This window comes from Crinia signifera, chromosome 4, assembly GCF_055691185.1.
Source record: "Crinia signifera chromosome 4, ASM5569118v1, whole genome shotgun sequence".
In the NCBI taxonomy this organism is placed as follows: domain Eukaryota; kingdom Metazoa; phylum Chordata; class Amphibia; order Anura; family Myobatrachidae; genus Crinia; species Crinia signifera.
Genome location: NC_139220.1, coordinates 35,850,214 through 35,869,216, shown reverse-complemented (window position 1 = coordinate 35,869,216; position 19,003 = coordinate 35,850,214). Strand labels below are relative to the sequence as shown.

Sequence of the window (19,003 nt, the reverse complement as noted above, 5' to 3'; positions counted from 1 at the left end):
ATAACGTGTAATGGGCATTATGGTGTTTAATATAATGTGTAATGGGCATTACGGTGTTTGGTATAATGTGTAATGGGCATTATGGTTTTTGGTATAACATGTAATGGTCATTACGGTGTGTGGCATAATATGTAATGGGCTTTATGGCATGTGGTATACTATATAATGGTTGTGTGATGTGTCATCGGCATTACGAGTCCTGGCATAAAAAGTAATAAGCATAATGTGTAAAGGGTATCACGGTGTGTGGCATAACATGTAATGGGCATTATGGCATGTGGTATACTATGGCATTTTGTATACTATGTAATGGGTGTGTGACGTGTAATCGGCATTATTTTGAAATTTTTTGGTGCGCTCCTATGGCGCGCACTGTTCATTATGTCCCTTCTTTACAAAAAAACTTGTTGTGTCCTGGCATAACGTGTAATGAGCATCACGGTGTGTGGCATGACGTGTAATGGTAATTACTGTGTTTGATGTAACATGTAACTGGCATTATGGTATGCAAAATCAAGAATGAAATTGAAGCAAAGGTTAAAAAAAAATCAACATAAGGCGGGTCAAAGGGCGTGGCTGGGGGCGGGTCAGTGGGTGGGCTGTGGGTGTGTCAAGGGGCGGGCCACTGTCCGGGAATCTCTCAACAAAAAGGTGGTAACCCTACCTCCGTGTACTCCCTGGCTAGCAGCTGTACATGTACCAGAGACATGGTATCTTCTACTCTAGCCAATATCCCCTAAATGTATCATCGGGGAACCGCAGCAGGAATCTCCGATCCCTGCTGCGATCCCCCTTTCAGCGCCGCCGGCCGCATCCCCATAGGTTTCTATGGGGGATGCGAAGCTGCCCGATGTACCAACATCGGGCAGTCCGGCTTCGCACCCCTGGGCTACCGCCATTCTGAGATGGCGATAGCCCATTGTAGTCTATGCCTACACATCGCACTGCCCGGCTCGGATGAGAGGGCCTATTGGGGAGATATTCAAGGGGAGGGGCTACAGGCTAATTGTAGTAGTAGTACAGAGACCGGTAGCCCCACAGGAAGGGACCCTGAGATATATAAGGGGGCAAACCCAACGTATTCAATATTCAATTATCTACTGTGTTTACCACGCAGGGCTATTCAATTATTAGTCAATTTCCCCTGTGTGTAAAACCATAGATTCTGCGGGCTAATACTGTGGAGAACAATCTATGTTAAGTGCACCACCTAGGTCAGGGTTAGAGAACCTTTGGCCCCAGCTGTTGTTGGACTACACATCCCAGCATTCCCTGCAACAGTTTTATCATGGCCAAATAGCAAATTGTAGCAGGGCATGCTGGGATGTGTAGTCCAACAACAGCTGGAGGGCCAAAGGTTCCCCATCTCTGACCTACGACTTTGCTCTGTTTCTGGACTTCCCTCTTAACGAATGATTGCTATTACCTGTTCTAAACAGGTAAATGGGTAAGAAAGGTGTTTCCACACAGGTAATAACAATCAAACATTAAGAGGGAAGTCCAGAAACAGAGCATTGTGTCCCTCCTGGAAAGGGTCATGTTGGGAGGTATGGTACACTAACTCAAACCATAAATAACTGTCTTTTTTACACAAAGTGAGCCGCAGAGCCGCCCAAAGGATCTAGATCTTTTCACTGACCGACCCGGGTCGACCCGGGTCCGCTCAGAGACCCGTTTTGCCCATCTCTACATGGCATGCACATGCACCCGTCTATATAAGGCAACCAGGGTCCCGCGAGAGCTGACGCTGGAAAGATTACGTAGGCGGGAAGACGAGAGCACGGAACAGGGCTTTCACCACGTGACACCATACGTGGAACCGCATTGGTTACAATTATTAGCGCACTCAGCCCACCCCCTTTACCCAGCTTGCAGCCAATCCGGGCGAACCCACGTTGATCGCCCGGAAGGTCTCCGCCCGCCCACTGATTGTCAGCAGTTTCATCCAATGGTGCCATCCAATGGTGCTGCCTGGCCAATGACTAGGCGTGTTACGTGAGCCAGCAGCGAGGGCGGATGCAAGGCCGGCGCAGCCAACTCCTGCTCCTCCCTGACAGTGCTTTGCTCCGCCCCTCCTGCTTCACTCTCTCGACAGGGTACGCGTACGTGGCGAAGAAGCTGCGGCGGTGTAGTGTAGGGGACCGAGGAGGAGGAGGCCGCGGTGGTGGTGTACCCTGACTAGGCGGTGAGTGAGGGACGCGGGCTCGGGGAAGGGTTGCAGCGTCAGTCTTGTCATAGCCTGCTGCAGGCCTGATGTTTGCTGTATTGCACTCTGTGTCCATATATACAGTGCACTGGGCTGTCAGCCGTCCTCACTCATACATGGCCCCAGTGGACCTTTCTCCTGGTAGCCATAATTCTGTGTGCTCACTGCAGCCCACCCATCTCCTGGTGTCATACCAACATTAGTCACCGCAGCCCACCCCAGGAGGGGCTAATGTCACCCACCTCCTGTCATTATAGCAGCATTGTTCACCGCAGCCCACCCCAGGAGGGGCTAATGTCACCCCCCTCCTGTCATTATAGCAGCATTGGTCACCGCAGCCCACCCCAGGATGGTCTAATGTCACCCCCCTTCTGACATAACAGTAGTGATCGCCGCAGCCCGTCCCCAACTACTGGCATTATAACAGCTTTGGTGACCAAAGCCCACCCCTGGAGGGTCTACTGTCACCCGCCACCCTTCTGACATTACAGTAGTGGTCCCCGCAGCCCACCCCACACCAGGAGGGTCTAATATCACCCCTCTCCTGACATTATAGCAGCAGTGGTCACCGCAGCCCACCCCCATTCCTGACATAACCGTAGTGATCGCCGCAGCCCACCTGCAACTACTGGCATTATAACAGCTTTGGTGACCGAAGCCCACCTCTGGAGGGGCTAATGTCACCCCTTCCTGGCATTATAACAGCATATGCATAATAACAATATTGTTAACAATATCATTGTGCTTTTCCATGCGCAGGCATACGGCATCTCTTCACCGATCATCGCAGCAGAGTGATCTCCTGCTCCTCCCAACTGCCCCCACCTGTGGGATGCTTCCACCTGTGGGAGGGACAGTCTCCAAATAGCGCGACTGTCCCGCTGTAACCAGGACAGTTGGGAGGTATGCGCTCATTCCCTGCTAGAGTTTGCCATCATCACACTGATACACCTATGTCTATCCACACAGTACCCTGCAGGGAAGCAGTATGAAATCCCGGTGGTCGGGATCCCGGCGTTCAAAATCCCGACGCCGGAATCCCGACCGCGGAAATCCCGATAAGGGGGGGGGGATGTGGATCGCCCCCCCCTTGCGGGCTCGCTGTGCAGCAGCGGGCCCGGTGCCTCGCTACGCTAGGCACACTAATTTATTCTCCCTCCAGGGGTGTCGTGGACACCCACGGAGGGAGAAAGTGTCGGGATTCTGAACGCCGGGATCCAGACCGCCGGGATTTTAACTGCTCCCCCCCTGCAGGACAGAACAGTTCTACATAGGGATAACACCCGATGGCAGTGCACTGATCATGCTGGGCTTTTCTCCTTCATCCTTGGGGACACTGAAGTCTACGCTGGGGAATAGAGTGGAGTATCGGAGGAGTCGGCACTTTAAGAAACTTGAACTGTGGTATGGCTCCTCCCCCTCTATTCCCCCCTCAGACCTCAGTCTTAGTTTAGTGCCCGGAGGAGTCGGATCCCTGGGCAAGGGGCTCCGTTTGGGGCCTTTTGTTTTTTGCTTGGTTTTTATGAGACAGGCAGCCAGCGCGTGCCGGCTGCCTGCGACGTGGGATAGCTCTCCGGGGGGGTCAGAGCGGCACCGCTTGCGGCGCACGCGGCTGACTCCGGTCACAGACGCATCGGCGTCTGGGTCCCGCCACAGCTGCCTGCGGCTTGTGTTACGGGGCCGCGACCTAGTCGCCCGCCGGAGAGAGCAGGGCGTGCGAGCGCATAGCGCTGGGTGACGGCTGGACCAGGGTTAATTCGCTGGTCCAGCAGGGAGCAGACAGCCAATCAGCGCCGCTGTATACAGCGCGCGCTCTGATGAGGACGGAAGGGGCGGACCAGTGAGTGGTCGCGTCCTAGCTGCAGTCCTCAGCGTCAGACGCCGGTGCCTGCCACGCTGCTCCCTTGTCTGCTGTGCCTCTACAGTTCTCTGGAACAGGACAGCAGGACGCTTTCTCTCCCTCTTCAGCCTGGATATTATTGAATGCTGCGCTGGGTGAGTGGAGGGGATTTTCTCTTGTGAGACTTCCCCGCTGGAGAGATTATCAGGTGGGCCTAATTCGGGGAAGGTGCGCTCCTCTCCCCCTATTAGTGTGGTGCTTTTGCTCTTGGTGTGGGGTCCTTGTTGGGGGCTCTCTTTGTCTGGCTTATTTCACCTCCTTCCACCTGTGTGTGTGTAAGGGGTGTGTGTGCAGCATGGCAACCAAGTCTCAGTCAAAAGCTTCTCCAAAGCTGTTTGTATGCACTAAGTGTGAGCAACAGTTTACGCAGCATGTGAAGGGGGTATCCTTGTGTAAGGATTGCTTCAAAGGGGATGCTGGGCAGAGTCAGGTCCCTATTCTGAACACTGAGGGAGTTACCAGTGTGTTAGCCACTCTGGCATCAGAGATGGCTGCGTCTCGCAGGGACAGGGAGTCATTGCATGTGCAACTGGCTTCCATGTCTGCTGCGGAGCCTACCTGGGCCAGAGAACTGATTACATCAGTGAAGGCGTTGGTCCAAGCCACTGCGGTGCCTTCTGGGTCCGCAAGTGCTCCCCCTACCCCGAGGAAAAGAGGTGTTCCTTTATTGTTACAGGGAGATACTTCAGAGGATGAACCGGGGGACCCTTTGGAAGGGGATATGTTTCAGGAGGATCCTATCGATCCTGTGGAGGACGTTCCTCAGGAGGAGGCCCAGGGTATAGAGGCCCTCATTCAGGCTATTAAATCTACCCTCAATGTTAGCGAGCAGGAGCCGCCGACGCAGGTTTCTATTTTTGGGAGGTCTGCTAAGGCAGTGGTCACCTTCCCAGAGTCTATGGAATTGGAGAAACCTCTTCTGGATATTTGGAGGTCTCCAGAAAAAAAGTTTAAGGTGTCTCACTTCGGCCCATTCTTGTGATCTCCTGGGTCAGTAGGGCCATGGAGAAATGGGCGGAGGATTTGTCAAAGGGTCTGAATGATCAGGGTTCTTCTGAGGAGTTCATTCAGTTAGCAGAACAGATGCGGGAATCTGCGATGTATATTGGCAAGCGGAGGCGGACATTAAAAGGGCGGTAGAGGCTCTTCCGTTTACGGGAGAGGTCTTATTTGGGCTGGAGTTAGACAAGTTGATTTCTCTGGCCACAGGAGGCAAATCAACTTTCCTGCCTTCCGCGGCCCCTCCTCCCAAAAAGCCTTATCAAGGGCCGGCTTTTCGCTCCTTTCGGGGGGCACCTAAGTTCAGAGGTAAGTCCAGAGGATCCTTTACCGCTTCTCGTGGCAGAGGCAGAGGGTTTGGTGGGGCAACCACTTCCTCAGGACCAGCCGCTCGGCGCGCAGATGTCAAGCAAACCGAAAATCCAGCAGCATGACTCCCGGCCCTCCTACCTGGGGGATCCCAGAGTAGGGGCTCGCCTGTTGGACTTCCGGCAGGCCTGGGAGGGGTCTTGCAAGGACAAGTGGGTTCTGTCCGTCATTGCGCAGGGGTACAGACTGGAGTTTTCCGGTACTCCTCCTCACCAGTTTTTTACAATAGGTTTGCCTCACGTGGAATTGAACCGTCAGTTGCTTCTTCAAGCAGTACAGAAGCTGTTGACCGCAGGAGTTATAATGCCGGTTCCTTCCGAACAACGCACAGAGGGGTTTTATTCTCCCCTGTTCCTGGTTCCGAAACCGGACGGTTCGGTTCGACCAATATTGAATTTAAAAGCTTTAAACGAATACATCACGTACCACAGATTCAAAATGGAGTCTCTTCGTTCTGTGGTTGCATGGCTGGAGCCGGGGGAATTTTTAGCATCTTTGGATGTCAAAGATGCTTATTTGCATATTCCCATTTACGTCCCGCATCAGAAGTTTCTTCGCTTCGCGATAAGGGATCTCCATTTTCAGTTTCGGGCTCTGCCTTTTGGCCTTTCATCGGCGCCACGTCTGTTTACCAAGGTAATGGCAGTGATGGTAGAGTTGCTTCATTCTCTGGGAGTAAAGATCGTTCCTTATTTGGACGATTTACTGATCAAGGCCGAATCCAGGGATCAGTTGACGCAGGCGATTCAGGTAACCTGCCAGACGTTACTGAACCATGGCTGGATCCTCAACTACCAGAAATCTCAGCTGAATCCTTCAAGAAGGATTGTATTCCTGGGGTTGATTTTGGACACGGAGGTTCAAAAAGTTTTTCTGCCTCGGGAAAAGATGTTGTCCCTGCAGGAGTTGGTTCGGCAGGTGCTTCGACCTCGGAGAGTGTCGGTGCACTTATGTATTCGATTGCTGGGCAAGATGGTAGCCTCGTTCGAGGCTCTTCAGTTCGGCCGTTTCCATTCAAGGACCTTTCAATTGGACCTGCTCAGGAAGTGGTCGGGCTCCCACTTGCACATGTACAAGATGGTGGTTTTATCGCCTTGCAGCCGTCTCTCTCTCCAGTGGTGGCTACTGTCGGCCAATTTGTTGGAGGGCCGACGGTTCGGAATCTGGGATTGGACGATAGTCACGACCGATGCCAGCCTCCGGGGCTGGGGAGCTGTTGTGTTGGGGCAGCACTTCCAGGGTCGTTGGTCGTCTCAGGAGGCGAAGCTATCTATAAACATCTTGGAGCTTCGCGCGATTCGTCTGGCCTTGTCCTATGCGGACGGGATCCTCCGGGGGAGGGCGATTCGCATTCAGTCGGACAATGCCACGGCTGTGGCTTATGTGAACCGGCAGGGCGGAACGCGCAGTCGCGGAGCTATGCAGGAGGTGCGTCCAATTCTGCAATGGGCAGAGCGGCATGCTCTGGCCTTGTCAGCGGTCTTCATTCCCGGGGTGGACAACTGGGAGGCGGACTATCTGAGTCGCCAGGATGTTCACCCTGGGGAGTGGGCCTTACATCCGGAGGTATTTGCCCAGATCGCCCACCGATGGGGGATGCCTCAGGTGGACATGATGGCCTCCAGGAACAATCGGAAGGTGCGGCTGTATTGTTCCAGGTCTCGGGATCCAGAGGCGGTAGCGACGGACGCGCTGACCGCGAGGTGGAACTATTCCCTCATTTATCTGTTCCCTCCGTTGCCCTTGATTCAGTTGGTACTCAGAAGAATCAAGCGGGAGAGGTCCACGGTCATCCTGGTGGCACCGGATTGGCCTCGTCGTCCCTGGTATGCCGACCTTCAGGGGCTCCTGATAGATCATCCATGGCAGCTACCTCTAAGGGACGATCTTCTACAGCAGGGGCCGTTCGCCTACCAAGGCTTACGGCAACTTCGTTTGACGGCATGGCTGTTGAGGCCGCACTGTTGAGCAGACGAGGAATTCCTAAGTCAGTGATTCCCACTATGATAAGAGCCAGGAAGGAGGTTACTTCCCGGCATTATTATAGTATTTGGAAGGCCTATGTAGCGTGGTGCGAGTGCCGTAACTTGCCCACGGCTGTTTTTTCTTTGTCTCGGTTGCTGCAGTTTCTGCAGTCCGGGTTTAAGGCGGGTTTGCGCCTAGGGTCCCTTAAGGTACAAGTGTCTGCATTGTCAGTTTTCTTTCATCGGCGTCTTGCCGTCATTCCTGAGGTGCAGTTTCTGAGCGGGGTTCTCCGCCTTCAGCCCCCAGTGCGGGCTCCGGAGGAACCTTGGGATCTTTCCTTAGTTTTGGACTATCTTAAGTCAAGTGTTTTTGAACCCTTGGACTCTATTGATTTGCGGTTGTTAACTTGGAAAACGGTGTTACTGCTCGCGTTGGCATCGGCACGCCGGGTGTCCGATCTTAGCGCTCTTTCATGCCGGTCTCCCTACCTGGTGTTTCATCCGGACAGGGCTGAGCTTCGGACCAGGTTGGATTATTTGCCTAAGGTGGTTTCATCTTATCACCTAAATCAGCCAATCGTGGTTCCAGCTCTTACGGGAGATTCCGCCTCGCTGATCGTGGTCCGAGCCTTGCAGGTGTATGTGAATAGGACCAAGGATCTCAGAAGGTCGGATTCACTTTTTGTCCTTTATTCTTCGGCAAAGCGGGGTTGGCCAGCGTCTAAACAGACTCTGGCTAGGTGGATCTGTCTCACCATTAAGCAGGCTTACCTTCATGCTTCACAGTCACCGCCAGTCAGGATTTCGTCCCATTCCACCCGTTCGGTGGGGCCTTCCTGGGCCGCTGCCAGGGGAGTTTCCCTGACACAGTTATGTAGGGCGGCCACTTGGTCGGGCCCTAATACTTTCGTTAAGTTTTATAGGTTTGACACCTTTGCGGCCTCTGCCTCCAGTTTCGGCCGTGCGGTGCTTCAGGATGCCCAGTGCCTTCCCACCCGTGGGGATGGCTTTGGGACGTCCCCAGCGTAGACTTCAGTGTCCCCAAGGATGAAGGAGAAAATAGGAATTTGGTACTCACCGTTAATTCCCTTTCTCCGAATCCGTAGGGGACACTGAACACCCTCCCGGCACTGTTCAGGCCTAAAGGGGGGGGGTTATTTTTAGCGCATGCAGTTATGTTTGGTTATGCATGCGTCTGGGTGTTGGTGACAGCCTGCTGAGTAGTATGGTTGTTCGTTTTTTGTTAATGTCTTTCTCTCTCTCTATTGGGGATTCCCTGGTCTCTCTTCTCCTCTCGGGCACGGTCAACTAAGACTGAGGTCTGAGGGGGGAATAGAGGGGAAGGAGCCATACCACAGTTCAAGTTTCTTAAAGTGCCGACTCCTCCGATACACCACTCTATTCCCCAGCGTAGACTTCAGTGTCCCCTACGGATTCGGAGAAAGGGAATTAACGGTGAGTACCAAATTCCTATTTTTTAATCATTTTTCATTAATGGATATATTCTTTGGTCCTCAGAGCTGCTGCCATGTCAAACTTTGATAACTTCAATCAAGAGTTCTACCAGACCAGCTACAGTATTGATGATCAGAATCAGGGTTACAATTACAATGCAGGTGGAGGACAATATAACAAGTAATTTGATCCTTATATTATGAAATATTTGTAACATGTTCTAACTCATAGTTGTATGTCCGTCTCATATTGTATGAAAAGGGGTGATGTTGCCCATGACAACCAATCCGATTCTGTCTATTATTTCTTAATTGCGCCCTAGAAAAATGATACACAGAATCTAATTGTTTACCAGGAGCAACATTATCTCTCAATTTTTAGAAACTTTTAGTATATTTACACCTAATAGTCCATGCTTTAACCCCTTGAGTGGTGGGTTTTGCTGGGGCAGGACAAACCTACCAGCAGGTTTGTCCTGCCCCAGCAAACCCACCCCACCCCCCCCCCCCCACCCCCTTCCCACCCCCATCTCTGCTCCGCACACCGTCCACCGGAGCTCCTGCCCCAGCCGCCGATCATATTAGGTGGCAGGCTCGGGATTATTGGTGGGGGCGGCTCTGGAGGACTCGGTCGCCTGAAATCCAAGTCCCCCCTGAGTCGTGCCGAACTTCCCTGAGCCTGCCGCCTGCTATTTACTAGAAGAACTAATGGCGTCGGGGGCAGGGGGAGCTGCAGCGTACAATCGCCGGAGCTGAGCGGGATTGAGGGGAGGAGAGCAGAGCGACCCCTGGGAGGGGGGTGGGGGGGGGGACGACAGCTAATGCGCACCTGGACACCACTGGCACACATATTAATTTTAGTGGTATGCCCGGAAATTTTCTGGGACGGCCCGCTGCCGCAGCGCAGCTGAGTTCAGAAAATTTCTGGTCATACCACTCAAGTGGTTAAGGATACCTGAGCAGAGCAGAAGTGACTTCATTAGTACCTCAGTTTATATTTAACCACCTGTGTTCAAGCATGAATATCATTAAAAGATGGACTTAAACTGGGTACACATTATGCGATTTATTGGACAATTTCTCGTTATGTTGTGTATCCTTAAGATTGTTCATTTTATACTTTTTTTTTTTTTTCTTTTTTTATTATATTTTTATTAGGATAAAGCAGTTATGGTTCACATTTTTTTTCTTTTTTTAACATACTACTCATTCATTTGTTACTTGTATGCGCTGCTCTGTGCACTTATCTGCTTTAAATTGAATATAAAGCTTTATTCGTTCCTCTTACACAGACAGTACCAATATGATTATAGTCAACAAGGTGGATTTGTTCCACCAGAAATGATGAATCAACAACAGCCTTATGCCGGACAGATTTATCAGCCCACACAAACTTACACTCCTACTTCAACAGAATCTGTATACGGAAGCGGTTTTGATGATGAGCCGCCCTTATTAGAAGGTAAAAATGTCACTTTATTCTGCACATTTAAAAATGAAAAAAAATAATAATAACTATAGCTTTTAGCCTGTAAGACACAGGTCTCTGACCACGAAATGGGGAAGAACGTGATCTTCAGTGGTTGAATTTGTGCTGTTAACAGCAGAAATAGTGCTCTATAACAGTCTGATGTAACATGTGCGTATACACTATTCAATATGCTCCTTCAATATTCAATATGCTCAATGAACAATATCATTAACTATATCGCCGCAGCTCCTGGGCATACGACAACTGAACGATATCATTCAGTAACGTCAGCGAGCCCCTGCTGAACATGCAGTTATTGGCGTTCTAGTAAAATTTGAATGCATGTTCAGGCGACAGATTAAAGATCCGCGGGAGTGTACATTGTTAACAATTCAGGATTCTGACAGTCGGAATCCTGGGCCGTTTTCATCCGGTCCGACAGCACATTGACATTCGGCATGAGTGTCGGAAAGTCTATCACCAAAATACGGACACGGATTCTTGAAAAACGTCATGGAATTCCACAATCCATGGAAGTTTACGACAAAACAGATTAGTTTTTTTTTTTATCGGATCTGACACCTTTCAATTATGTCGTTAATGGCAGCATTGAATAGGTGAGTGCCAATATTTTCCCTGTCAGAAAATATCGGTGCTGATTGGATACACCCCATAGTGTGTTCACACTAGATTATATACATTATGTTATCGTGCCCGGTCCGCCGACGTCACTGCAGGAGGCGTGCCCGGTCCGCCGCATCGCACATGTGTGCGTGACCGGGCCACCACATCGCTGAAGGGGGCTTGCCCGGCCATGACTACGTCACTGAGCTGCCGGGACGTAGCCATGGCCGGGCAAGCCCCCTTCAGCGATGCGACGGCCCGGGCACTCCGGCAGGACAGACTGCAGGCTGATTTAGCGGGGCTAAAACAGCCTATCGGGAACACTAGAGTACTTCCTGAATAAGGAAAGTGGCTTAGCTGGTATTGAGAAATTAGTGTCCCTTTGCTTGACTACAATGTTATATACGGGAATAGGCTCATTGGGGGAATTCTTATTAGTTTTTGACAAATGACATGTATGATTGTTGGCAGAGAGATGCTGCTATAAATAATTTCTTAGAACTGAGACATCAACTCTGTTTAAACTATAGATAAGGGGCCATTCCAATCCCTCTTTTAAAATTGCATCGTACCTACCTTTGTTTTAGAACTACAGTTACTGGGCATGGAATTAATGTATGCACAACTCATCAATGTACTGTATATAGTCTTATGGTGTGTACACACGATCGATTAGGCTTTCTATTCAATCCCGATGCGATCAGATCGCATCAGGATAGAATCGCACGGCAAGCCACCCAACCTTCATGCGATTTTGACTTTATAGTGCAGGTCTGCACTGTATAGTCATTGCTTCCCTGTCTATCTAGGTTTTGACTTGTGCTGCCACGGGAGCGCGCATCGGGATCGCAAGGTAAAAAACCTGTGCGATCTGCATGCGATTTGGACTATATAGTCAAAATCTCATGCTGATTGTACCAGTGTGTACACACCAGTACACTGTTGCCAGCTTTCTTGTTACTGCATATGCAAAGGTCATGTTCTGATTCAAAGGTCATTAAAACAGCTGTAATAGAAAACTGATTATTTTTACCATTGAATAAAGGTTGGTCTGTTTGTATTGTGAGCTCAGTCTTTTTTCCAGCACCATTGTTCATTGTTTGTCTAATAATTCTTATGCTGCACAAGATGATTGTGTTTGACTAAATATCATGAATGCATGGTTCCTGCTATTGTTTGCTTTTTCTCTAGAAATGCTTCTACTTATTTTGAGTATTTGTTTAATTAATTAATTTATATATATATATATATATATATATATATATAATTTCATATTGCAAACCTATGCGGTTCCTCTTCCCTTCCTGGGATGTCGCTGTCTTCTGTGGTGTTTCTAGCACAGGTCTGGTTTGCATATTAGTGCTGATATACAGACCACACTGTGCTAGAAGCACTACAGCAGACAGCGACACCCTAGGCAGGGAAGAGGAACTGCATGTGTTTTCAAATATGGTGGGTGCTAGAATGAACACTATTTACTGTACAGGCTGGAAAAAAAATCCCCTGTTCCATTCCTACAACACATTAGTGTATATACTACATAATTTGTCTGTGCTACAGAGAAAATCCTATGAAAAAGAGCTGGCTTAATTGGCCATATCTTTCAAATACATTATTCAACAGGCAGGGAATGCCTGTGGTACTAAAAAAAGACTTAAGATTTTCTAACTGATTACCCATAAGTCACGGTATAAAGTCACTCAAGTTGCACTTTAATTAATCAGCTTTTTGTTTGAACAAATTACATTAGTTATCGTGTAAATAGTCCTATTTGTATAGAATATCAAAGGCAAAGATCTAATAGCATAGTATTTACGAGCACGTAATTAAGCATCAGATAACAGTGGCTATCTTGCCCTTCAAATATGTGTTTTGTATACATATTCATGTCCAATTGCATTCTCCCATTCATATTCTGTATGTACTCGGCAGAACTCGGTATCAATTTCGACCACATTTGGCAGAAGACCTTAACGGTGCTGCATCCACTAAAGGTCGCAGATGGCCGCATCATGAATGAAACGGATTTGGCCGGACCAATGGTTTTCTGTCTTGCGTTTGGAGCCACACTATTATTGGTAATTTGTTTTTGTTTGTTCTCAAACATTTAAATGTATTACTTGTAAGACTTCTAATGTTGATGAGTGCGTGTGCAATGGTTCCTTATAATAATATTATTATTATTATTATATATTTTTTTTTTTTTTTATATATATGAAATAGCTATTGCTTAACTAATTGGTTTAGTAGTGTACAGTAACTTAAGAATATATTTTAAGATCTCTAATAAATGTAGATATATTTTTAATTAGAAAAAATGAAATTATGTATGTATCATTTATTTTTTTTTCATTGCTTTTCGCCATGTAATGTGTATGTAAGTTTCAGCAGTTAGCCTGTAACTGCCTTGTTCAACTTCCTAATACCCCTTTTACACCAAAAACCGTGGTCGGACCCTGGTCTTTGAATGCTGGAGTATCCAGGGTCTGACCCTGCTTTATACCCCATTTACACAGCACTTTGACCTGGGTCGGACCTGGGTCTGCACCATTTACACTGAACCTGGGTCAGCCCTGCCTTAAATAATATTTTATATATATATATTTATAGAAAAAAAAATATATATATATATATATATATATATATATATATATATATATATATATATATATATATATATATATATATATATATATATATAGAAATATATATATATATATATAGAAATATATAATATATAGAAATATAATATATATATATATATATATATATATATATATATATCAGGGCTGACCCAGGTTAAGTGTTTTTTTTTTTTTTTTTTTTTAAGGTGCTGGGGGTGCCGGAGGGTACCTGTCCTGCCTGCTGTGCTTGGTGTACCTGGGGGTACTGGGGGGTGCAAGGGGTGCTGAAGGTACCTGTCCTGTCTGCGGTCGGATCTCAGCGGAGAAGATGATGTGCGCCGTTGCTGTACCACCCCCCCCCCTCCCCGGCAGACGGTCCCTGCGGCGTATGGAGTGTCAGTGGCGGGGGTCCCTCTGGCGCATGGGAACTAGTACTAGTTCCTATGCGCTGGAGGGACCGCCGATACTGACACTCCATACGCCGCAGGGACCGGCTGCCGGATGCGGGGGGGTGATACAGCAGCGGCGCACATCATCTTCTCCGCTGAGATCCGACCGCAGGCAGGACAGGTACCCCCAGCACCCCCGTACCCCCAGCACAGCAGGCTGACAGGTACCCCCCTCTCCTCAGCAGCCGCAGGGACCCCCCTCCTCCCGCAGCAGCTGGGAACATCTTCCCCAGCGCTGCACGCTGTGGACCCGCTGCGGGTGCCTGCACCCGCAGCGGGACCATTTACACCGACATTTACACGGGTCCTATCCGTGTTCTACCCAGGTCAGGACCTGGGTAGAGGACCCGTGTAAATGGAAACGGATACCCCCCATTTACACCGCCGCGGATCCGGGTCTGACCCGCCGCTGACCCGGATTTTTCGGCGGTGTAAAAGGGGTATAAGACTGGGTACACGCTATAGTACCCAGCAGATATATCAGAATCTGGATACATTGAGAGATATAGTAATGTGTATGTAAAATATTATGATGTGCAGAACATAAACGAGAATGACGTTGCTAGAGACCAAGGGCACCTGCAAATTGTATATCGGCCAGATGTGTTTTTCAAATCAGCCCAAAACAACAACACATCAGGTTGATTTTACTCCAGTGCTGGGGTTGCCAACCCTAGTCCTCGAGAGCTACCAACAGTGCAGGTTTTGCAGGTCTCCTCACAGAATCACAAGTGAGCTAATTAGCTCCATCTGTGTATCTTTTAAAATGTGTCAGTGATTAATGAGTGCAGCTGTGCAGCAGCTAGGTTGTCTGGAAAATGTGAACTGTTGGTAGCTCTTGAGGGCTAGGGTTGGCTACCACTGCTCCAGTGTGTACCCAGCTTTACTTGCCTCATCCTATGTGACCAATAGCATCTATATATGAAAGTAAAAATAAATATACCAGTGGAAGTAGAGACTAATGTGAGCAGGTATAACCCATACAAGACCTTACAGCAAAACGGTCCAGACCTTTTATAGAAATGAATTTTAGATGGCTTTGTTCTTAAACGTGTAAATGTTTCACGTTGAAATGGTTTGTGCACAAATAATAATAATATTATATTTCTAAGGCAACAAAAGTGTTCCGACGCATGCGATGGTACTTTTGTAGTTTCAAGTTTCCCCTGCCCGCAGATTCTATTTTAGCACACCCCCACTATCCACACCACCCCCGAAGCGTGGCGAGCGAGCGCCTGCAGTATGCATCCTCCCAACTTGTTCATACCCCCACTATACACGTCGGCGTGGAGTTGATTTTACGACGTGGCGTGGATAGTGGGGGGGTGTTAAATCGCATGCGATCCGATCAGCGGGCAGGGGAAACTAAACTACAAAAGTACCATCGCATGCAATGCGATTTTCCCTGCCGCAAAACTACACCAGGTACCGAAGGTTTTTTTTTTTGGTTTTTTTTACTCTCCTGCCCCCTGCAGCTCTCCCGGGGAGCTCAGGAGAAATAGGGTCCGACTTTTTTTTATTTTTTTGCTTTACTTACAAACACTCCCCATGTCACAAAGGAGTATGGAAAACCTTCCAACGGGAATCCTAAAGTACTATATGAATAGATACCAGAACAAACATGCTAGGAAGATGATTTCACAAGATTAACAAATGACCTAGAGATCTGTGTACCATCACCCAGAAATTATCGTTTTATCCACTACATAAAGAAATGCTAAATGAAAGCTGCGTGTCTGCATGTGCCAATATCTGGGTAATGGTCCCTAGATCTGTGTTTCATGTTTGTTTTGTTTTCTCGTCCCCCTCTATACAGGCTGGTAAGATTCAGTTTGGCTATGTTTACGGGATCAGTGCAATTGGATGCTTAGGAATGTTTTGCCTACTCAATCTGATGAGTATGACCGGCGTTTCATTCGGCTGCGTTTCCAGTGTCTTAGGTTATTGTCTTCTACCAATGATTATCCTGTCTGGCTTTGCTGTCGTGTTTTCTTTGCAGTAAGTAACCTATTCCTTCTGTCTTTCGTATATCAATGTTTTGAAAAATGTACTAAAACCGGGTACACAGCAGGTGGTATGTTATCTGGTCCGGCGGAACAGACCTACCTGTAATAGGCTCATACCCACTACCACGTGTTCCCACACGTCGTTTGCCGAGTCACCCCTTTGGGTGTGCTCCACGACAGAGGACAATTCAACAAACGACAGTGACCTGTATCATTACATTGGCTGCCCGTCAGCCGGGTGTGTACACAGATTAACCTTTCACTAAGCATTCTGGGGTAGTAAAAAAACTGCCTTTCTCCTATATGGTTTGCCTCTTTAGCTCACCAAACTATTGTATATAGGGATGCCAATCCTGGGGCATTTTTTTCAATCTCGGGAATCTGGACTGAAAAATGCTCAAAAAGCGGCAAGCGTCATAGCAACCGCCTGCCTCCGCACCACTGCTGCCAGCCGCCCTTCCAAAAAGTCAGGCAGTATGGGGCACAGGGGCCATTTTCTTTTAGGGATGCCAATCCCCCTGATTGGCATCCCTAAAAGAAAATGGCCCCTGTGCCCCATACTGCCAGACTTTTTGGGAGGGCGGCGGTTGCTATGACGCTTGCCGCTGGGGGAGGCCCAGTGGTGAGCGGGTGCAGACGCTGGTGGTGCAGCGCTGCGGCCTGCGCAGCATGACCTATGACCGAATCACTCTGGTTCGCGAACAGCCGGGCTGCCTGGCATTAGACTGCGCATATGCAGTCTAATCCCAGGATTGGATACTACAATCCCAGGATTGAAATCCCAGACATTTTGGGGCCAAATCCCAGGATCCCGCCGATCCTGGGATTGGCCACCCTAATTGTATAAAATTTAAAATCTGCATTTGTTCAGCAAATCCCTTCTTTGCTGGTGCAAGCTGGCCTCAAGGTTCTAATTATGGTGGCCAATATCTAGATCCTGGGATTTTACATCCAAAATTGCTGGTATTTCAATCCCGGGATTGGAGTGTCCAATCCTGTGATTTCTGGATGCGTAGTCTAATGCCAGGCAACATCTGAGCACCCGCTCAGATGCTAGCCTGCTTCACCCATCCCCGGCTTTGCAGATGTGCGCAGCGTGACGTGGTCAGAGATACAGCACCACTCGGTTCCCGGCCGCACCACTGTTCTGCTTCTGGTCGCAGCCACCCATGTAAGTAAACATAGGAGGCCGGGATGTTTTTTGTTTTTTATTAGGGAAGCAGATCCCTGGATTGAGCATTTTTCAATCCCGAGTCCCAGGATTAAAAAAAAATGCCCCTGGATTGGCTTCCCTAGTTCCAATATATTATAGTGTATGTGCAACCTATACGACAAGTATAATGGCCGCAGCATAAAGTATCCCCTGGTCAACTCAGTCTCCTTACCATCTCCACATAAAGATAAAGTAGCAGCCAACCAGCTCCTGTCATTTTTCAAACCCAGCCAGTAACATGGCAGCTAGCTAGCAGCTGATTGGCTAGTACTTTATCTCTCTGAAAGGCTTAGTACATAGACTCCTAAAGCCTTAAGGCTTTGACAGCTGGCTAGTGTTTCGAGCCGTTAGGAGGACCCAACAGTAGGAGACTGTTAGATAAATTGGTAACGTAGCCGTTGTCACATCAATCTGCACTTTGTTTAGACTCATTCCCCTTTTCTGTCCGCAGCTCTACCCATCCTTAATCAGTACTGTCCCACTCCCTACCTCCCATGGCTGCATACTAACCTGTTACCAGCAGGTCCTGGTCTCCGGCTTGGCTAGAGTCTCACAATGGGAACTGTTAGAGAAACGGGTGCGCGTGCTTATTTATAATTGTGCTTTTTGTCTAATCCAGTCAAGATATTTTAAGTGTTTTTTACACATTATTATTTTTTTTTTTCCAGAGGCATTGTGGGCGTTCTCCTCACAGCGTTAGTGATTGGCTGGTGCAGTTTCTCTGCCTCGAAGTTCTTCATTTCTGCTTTGGCTATGGAGGGACAGCAGTTCCTTGTGGCCTATCCTTGTGCTTTACTTTATGGAGTGTTTGCCCTGATTTCTGTGTTTTGATCGGACTGCTACAATGGGACTGCTGTGGGGCCTAACACACCTTCAAGACCAATCTAGTCTGTCGTCATGGACCAACTGTTTGTTATAATGCAAATTTTGGAGGGAACAAGTGACGTACAGCTTGTGTCCATGTTTTATATAGAACTTTTAAGTACTGAAGTGACTCAGAATATCTTTGCTTTAAGAGTTAAAAAAAAAAAAAGCTAAATTGTATGTGTTTACTGGATGAAGCCGCACTGGGGGGCTTAGGTGACTCCTAAAATGGGCACAATGTGGAAACTGAATTGTAGTAATAAAGAAAACTCTGAGTTGATTGTTGTACATTTTTATAATAAAGTTATTTAAACTGTCAGTGTTCTAATAGTTATATTGTGTCAGTTAACGGCTGGGTAAGCACTAGGGCAGTGGTTCCCAAAGGCACTCCTCAAGACACCCCAACAGTCCTGGGTTTTGGGTTGTCTCTGCGTGTGCGCAGATGATATAATTGACCTGACTGAAGTATGTATTAAGAAATCTGTGCGTGGCTCGCTCCCGGATGAAATGCTACAAGCCCGCATTATCACGATCCACAAACAAGGAAAGGACCCCCCACTTTGCCAGAACTATAGGCCCATAGCCCTCCGTAACACAGATCTCAAACTTTTTTTTTTCAAAGTTAATCGCCAATAGGTTAGCCCCCCTCATTCCCAATCTGGTCCACCCAGATCAGGTTGGTTTTGTAAAAGGGCGCCAAGCAACCGATAATACCAGAAGGGTATTTGATCTGCAGACTATGTTTCTAAGACGGGAGAGGAAGCTATTTTCCTGTCTTTAGATGCCGAAAAGGCCTTTGACAGGCTACACTGGGGCTTTCTTACGAGCACCTTGACAAATTTTGGCCTCCGGGGACCGAT

The 19,003-nt window shown here is 48.3% G+C and overlaps 1 protein-coding gene across 2 annotated transcripts; it reads left to right on the top strand.

The window, feature by feature from the left end:
- Positions 1-1,995: 1,995 nt before the first annotated feature.
- Positions 1,996-18,462, top strand: YIPF5 (Yip1 domain family member 5). Of its 2 annotated transcripts, XM_083181573.1 has the most exons (6): positions 1,996-2,185; positions 8,957-9,073; positions 10,185-10,354; positions 12,920-13,065; positions 15,877-16,058; positions 17,948-18,462. In XM_083181573.1, the coding sequence occupies exons 2-6, from the start codon at positions 8,967-8,969 to the stop codon at positions 18,108-18,110; spliced, it is 768 nt and encodes a 255-aa protein (XP_083037699.1). In that variant the 5' UTR covers positions 1,996-2,185; positions 8,957-8,966; the 3' UTR covers positions 18,111-18,462. The 2 variants fall into 2 exon arrangements, with proteins under 2 accessions (XP_083037699.1, XP_083037700.1); XM_083181574.1 differs by lacking the exon at positions 1,996-2,185 and having other exon boundaries at positions 8,957-9,054.
- Positions 18,463-19,003: the final 541 nt, after the last annotated feature.